The sequence below is a fragment of the Heptranchias perlo genome, chromosome 11 (assembly GCF_035084215.1).
Source record: "Heptranchias perlo isolate sHepPer1 chromosome 11, sHepPer1.hap1, whole genome shotgun sequence".
Lineage (NCBI taxonomy): Eukaryota > Metazoa > Chordata > Chondrichthyes > Hexanchiformes > Hexanchidae > Heptranchias > Heptranchias perlo.
Window position 1 is genome coordinate 76,441,686 of NC_090335.1, and position 6,072 is coordinate 76,447,757.

At 40.6% G+C, this 6,072-nt stretch overlaps 1 protein-coding gene across 1 annotated transcript in view; it reads right to left on the reverse strand.

Annotated features, from left to right (window-relative positions):
• Nucleotides 1–3,908, reverse strand: part of LOC137327506 (homeobox protein PKNOX1-like) — a 62,703-nt gene extending 58,795 nt beyond the window's left edge. The window contains exon 1 of the mRNA XM_067993399.1: nucleotides 3,804–3,908. Within this exon, the coding sequence (XP_067849500.1) occupies nucleotides 3,804–3,854 (51 nt within the window). The 5' untranslated portion in view covers nucleotides 3,855–3,908. The remainder of the gene's footprint in view (nucleotides 1–3,803) is intronic.
• Between the last annotated feature and the right edge of the window lie 2,164 nt (nucleotides 3,909–6,072).

Sequence of the window (6,072 nt, forward strand, 5' to 3'; positions counted from 1 at the left end):
TACTACACTTCCAAGCTTTGTTGTGGAGATGCCGGTGATGGACTGGGGTTGACAATTGTAAACAATTTTACAACACCAAGTTATAGTCCAACAATTTTATTTGAAATTCACAAGCTTTCGGAGGTTTCCTCCTTCCTCAGGTGAATGTTGTGGAAATGAAATCCTCGAACCCTTCGCATTTATAAATCACAGAACAATACCTGGTGATTACAGATAGTCTTTCCAACTGCCCGTTGCCAAGGCAATCAGAGTGTGCAGACAGAGAGGTGTTACCTACAAGGCCACCGAATATACAAACACCAAAAAAAACAGAGAGAGAGAGGCAGAAACATAGAAACATCCGGAAGGAAGAGAAAGACAGCAAATGACCCGCTATATTAAAAACAGATGACATTTGTTCGCTGATGGGGTTACGTGTAGCATGACATGAACCCAAGATCCCGGTTGAGGCCGTCCTCATGGGTGCGGAACTTGGCTATCAATTTCTGCTCGACGATTTTGCGTTGTCGTGTGTCTCGAAGGCCGCCTTGGAGTATGCTTACCCGAAGGTCGGTGGCTGAATGTCCTTCATCTGCAAATTTTGAAATTATGCCCTGTACACCCAAGTCCAACTCATTAATATATATAAAAAAAAGCAGTAGTCCCAGTACTGACCCCTGGGGAACACTATTGTACACCATCCTCCAGTCCGAAAAACAACCGTTCACCACTACTCTCTGTTTGCTGTCACTTAGCCAATTTCGTATCCATGTTGCCACTGTCCCTTTTATTCCATGGACTTCAATTTTGCTGACAAGCCTATTATGTGCACTTTATCAAAACGCCTTTTGAAAGTCCATATACACAACATCAACCCTCTCCATTACCTCATCAAAAAACTCCAACAAGTTAGTCAAACACGATTGGCTTTTAACAAATCCATGCTGGCTTTCCTTTATTAATCTACACTTGTCCATGTGACTATTAATTTTGTCCCAAATTATCGTTTCTAAAAGCTTCCCCACCACCAAGGTTAAACTGACTGGCCTATAATTGCTGGATTTATCCTTACCCCCTTTTTTGAACAAGAGTGTAACATTTGCAATTCTCCAGTCCTCTGGCATCACCCCATATCTAAGGAGGATTGGAAGATTGTGGCCAGCACCTCTGCAATTTCCATCCTAACTTCCCTCAGCAACCTAGGCTGCATCCCATCTGGACCGGGTGACTTATCTGCTTTAAGTACAGATAGCCTTTCTAAATTTGAGGCGCAATAATCCAAAACAAAATTAATTGGCACTTGGAAAAGTATGGGCTAATAAATGAAAGTCAGCACAGATTTGGAAAGAAAAATCGTGTTGGACTAACTTGATTGTGTTCTTTAATGAATTAACACGGTTGATGAGGGTAGTATCGTAGTACGGTACAGCATAGAAGGAGGCCATTTGGCCCACATGCCTGTGCCGGCTCTTTGAAGGAGCTATTCAATTAATCCCATTCCTTTGCTCTTTCCCGTAGCCCTGTAAATTTTTTCCCTTCAAGTATTTATCCAATTCCCTTTTGAAAGTTACTATTGAATCTGCTTCCACCGCCCTTTCAGGCAGCGCATCCAGATCATAACAACGCGCTGCGTAAAAAAATGTTTCATCATGTCACCTCTGGCTCTTTTGCCGATCACCATAAATCTGTGTCCTCTGGCCACCAACACTTCTGCCACTGGAAACAGTTTCTCCTTACTTACTCTCAAAACAGTTAATTATTTTGAACACCTCTGTCAAATCTTCCCTTAACTTTCTCTGTTCTGATGAGAACAGCCACAGCTTCAGAACAACAATTATCTCCTCTTTGAAAGCTCCTGTTGTTCAATTACTGTTTTGCCTACCAATTTTTGATTCTAATCCACCTGTGCAAGATCCCTTTTTAACTCACTGAAATTAACCCCCTCCAGTTAAGTATTTTCACATTTGATTTTTCCTAGTACTTTTCCATAACTATTCTAAACCTATTATTATGATCATTGGTGCTCAAATGCTCCCCCAGTGAAACATGCTCCACTTCATTCCCCAGGACTAGATCCAGCACTGCTTCCTTCCTTGATAGGCTGGAAACACGTTGATCAAGAAAGTTCCCTTGTACACATTTCAAGAATTCCTCCCTCTTTGCCCTAGTGCAGTGAATGTTGTGTATATGAACTTTCAACAGGCATTTGATAAAGTACCACATAATAGACTTGATAGCAAAATTTAAGCCCATGGGATTAAAGGGACAGTGGCAGCATGGATACAAAATTGGCTAAGGGACAGAAAGGAGAGTGTAGAGGTGAACTGTTGTTTTTCTGACTGGAGGGAAGTATACAGTGGTGTAGTAAACAATGTGAAGGAAGTAACAGACTTCAGGAGGTCATAGACAGACTGGTGAAATAGGCAGACACACGGCAGATGAAATTTAACGCAGAGAAGTATGACGTGATACATTTTGGTAGGAAGAACAAGGAGAGGCAATATAAACTAAATGATACAATTATAAAGGGGGTGCAGGAACAGAGAGACCTGGGGATGTAAGTACACAATTTTTGATGGTTCAGGACAAGTTGAGAAGGCCATTAAAGAAGCAAATGGAATCCTGGGCTTTATAAATAGAGCCATAGAGTGCAAAAGCAAGGAAGTTATGCTCAACCTATGTAAAACACTTTCTCGCCTTCAGCTGGAGTATTGTGTCCAATTGTGGGACCACACTTTAGAAAGGATGTCAAAACCTTAGAGAGGGTGCAGAAGAGATTTACTAGAATTTACTATTTACTAGATTTATTAGAATGGTTCCAGGGATGAAGGCCTTGAGTTACGTGTAGAGACTGGAAAAGCTGGGGTTGTTCGCCTTAAAACAGAGACAGTTAAGGGGCGATTTCAAAGAGGTATTCAAAATCATGAATGGTTTTGAAAGAGTAAATAAGGATAAACTGTTTCCAGTGGCAGAAGGGTCGGTGACCAAAGGACACAGATTTAAGGTGATTGGCAAAAGAGCCAGAGGCGACATGAGAAAACATTTCTTTACACAGAGAGTTGTAATGACCTGGAATGCACTACCTGAAAGGGTGGTGGGAGCAGATTCAATAGTAACTTTCAAAAGGGAATTGGATAAATACTTGAAGGGAAAAAATTTACAGGGCTATGAGGAAAGAGTAGGGGAGTGGGACTAATTGGACAGCTCTTTCAAAGAGCTGACACAGGCATGAAGGGCTGAATGGTCTCCTTCTGTGCTGCACCATTACATTATGTTTATTTGCCCCACACATATTTCCGCAGACATCTGGTGGAAGGAACACTGGAATATCAGCAGGGACAGAATGGAGCAGGGACACCAAGGACCCTGTGTTACTGGCTGTATCTCTACTGATGTTAATCCAGCTCCCTCATGCTGTCACTCAGTAACCCCTCCCCCCAGCACCCTGTGTTATTGACTGTATCTCTACTGATGTTAATCCAGTTCCCTCACACTGTCACTCAATAATCTCTCCCGAGCGCCCTGTGTTATTGACTATATCCAACTCACAGGCACTGTCGAGCTTAGTAATTCCTCTCACCCAGTTTCAGTTACTTAGATACTACGGTAAAATCTGTGAAGCTCTGCTGCTGCTCCATACCCTCGCTGGACACAAGTGCGGATTGGAGATAAAGCTACAATACAATCATTCTGATTTTGCAACCCAAGCTCTCCAGTAACAACACTCCGTCCTATCAATGAAGCCTCACAAAATTATCCCCATCTTCATATAAAAGGTAATATACCAAAGAGCAATAAAGTATTGCAATCCAGCACTGTCTTACCGGCTGGTCCTCTGGGTAGGAATCGAGGGTAATTGCCTGCGTTGCCATCATGGTTCCAAGGGAAGCTGGGGCAACTTTTGCATCATGAGGAAGAAGCACGATGACCCTGAAATGAACAGTAGGGAAGTTAAGGAGGGTGGTTCGAGAGCCATTTCACATTTTTTGCTCTTTTCGTTTTTATCTTCCGTGACAACCACCATATTCTGACCAAGACACAAAGCAAGAATCCTGCCTCCATGTCTTTATCACTCAGCAATCGGTTGCCTTAAGGAGCAACCACACACCCTGGGGTGGGCCAGCATTGATTTTCCATCAATCACCAGAAGTACTTCCTAGAATGAAGATTGTGGTGGAAATCAGAAACTGGGTAACTAGTGTGTTTCTCAAGGTATATATTAGAGGGATATTTGCAAAAGCATGGAGCTTTAAGCACAGGGCTGGGTGAAAGTTGGGTAAATCTACTAAACGGAGTGACTTGCTAAACAGTGTGACAACAGGAATTTGGTGAAAGTGGGAATTGGAAGAAGGAGGTGCTAATTAATTTAAACCAAGGGGCAACAGTAAATATATCAATAAATAAGAGTAATTAATTAGATCGAAAGGGATAACATTAAAATTAACTAAATACAGGATACCAACATTAAAGGGATCTGAACTGTATTAAATAAAAATTTGGTACACATAAATAACAAATAGGAGTTATGGGGATACTAAAATAAAGAAGTTAATAAACAAGAAAACAAGACTAATTAGTTACAAATTAATCTGAATCCGAGCTAAATCAAGTATTTGTATTACTACAAAGAAAGAAAGAAAGAAAGAAAGAAAGACTAGAAATGGCAGTGCAGACTAAGCATTGGGACTGCAGTATGTGAGAGTTTGTGGATAGTGAGACTGTCCCGATTGTCACATCTGCAGTAAATGTCTTTGTCTTGAGACACTCAGGCTCAGAGTCTTTGAGCTGAAGTGCCAGTTAGAGGCACTTCGATGCATAAGGGAGGGGGAGAAATTTTTGAATAGCTTTCTCCAGAGTACAGTCACACCTCAGAGGAAAGCACAGGTACAGGAAGGGGAGAATGCGACTGTTGATTAGCAGGGTAAGTGGAACCAAGGGGAGGTAGAGTAGGAGGTCCCGCAGACAATGGTCCTATCCAACAGGTACAATGTATGTACTTGCTATCTGAGGAAAAGGATGTAGACTGCAGGATGGACAGCCAGAATACTAACCATGGCACCATAGGGAAGGAAGGGGGTGGGTAACTGTACTAATTAGAGATAACATAATGGCAATAGAAAAAAGGGACATATTAAGATACAGAATCCATATGGATTGAGACAAAAGATACGGGATCGATCATGTTAGTAGGTATATTCTACAGCCCACCTAATAGTGGAAATGAGTAAAAAAAACATTGAATAATCATGATGGGACATTTCAACTACCCCCAAATAAACTGGCAAGAAGAGGTAGGGAAAGGGGAATGGAGTTTTTAAACAGTGTGTACATGACTCCTTTCTTACCCAGTATGTGACAAGCCCGACAAGAGAGGAATCACTGCTGGATCTAGTAATGGGAAATGAATCGGAGAAGTAAGCATAGGGGAACATCTAGGAAACAGTGATCATAACATATTAAAGTTTAAAATAATGATTGAGAAAAACATAAGTAGACAAAGACCAAAATAATAGATTGGAAAAAAGCTAAATTTGAGGGGATGAGAATGACACTTGGGAAAATAAACTCGAAAACTTTATTGACAAACAAAGAAATAGATCAGCAGTGGGAAACATTTAAAATGGTGATCAAGAGTTCAGGAGAAATATATTCCTCTTTAAAAAAAGAACAAACTAGCTAACAATTAAACACCATGGATGAATAGAGAGATAAGGGTAAAATTGAAACTAAAGAAAAAGGCATACACAAAGTACATAGGCAATAAAGGAGTAAATGACAAAAGGGAATACAAAGAGGTTAGGAAAGATGTCAACAAAACAATTAAGAAAGCAAAGAGTAACTATGAAATTAAATTATCAAGGAACATAAAAAGAAATAGTAAAATATTCTACAGACACATATTTAACAAGAAAAAGCAGGATAAGGATAGGGCCACCAAGGGAAGCACAAGATAAACTCACCAGGTAATGACAGCGAAATGGCTGAAATATTGAATAGTTACTTTGCCTCAGTATTTATCAGGGAGACTAACAAGGGAGGCAGGACATTAGAAGAGATCAAAAAAGATATCAAGACATTTATGATAGAAAAGGG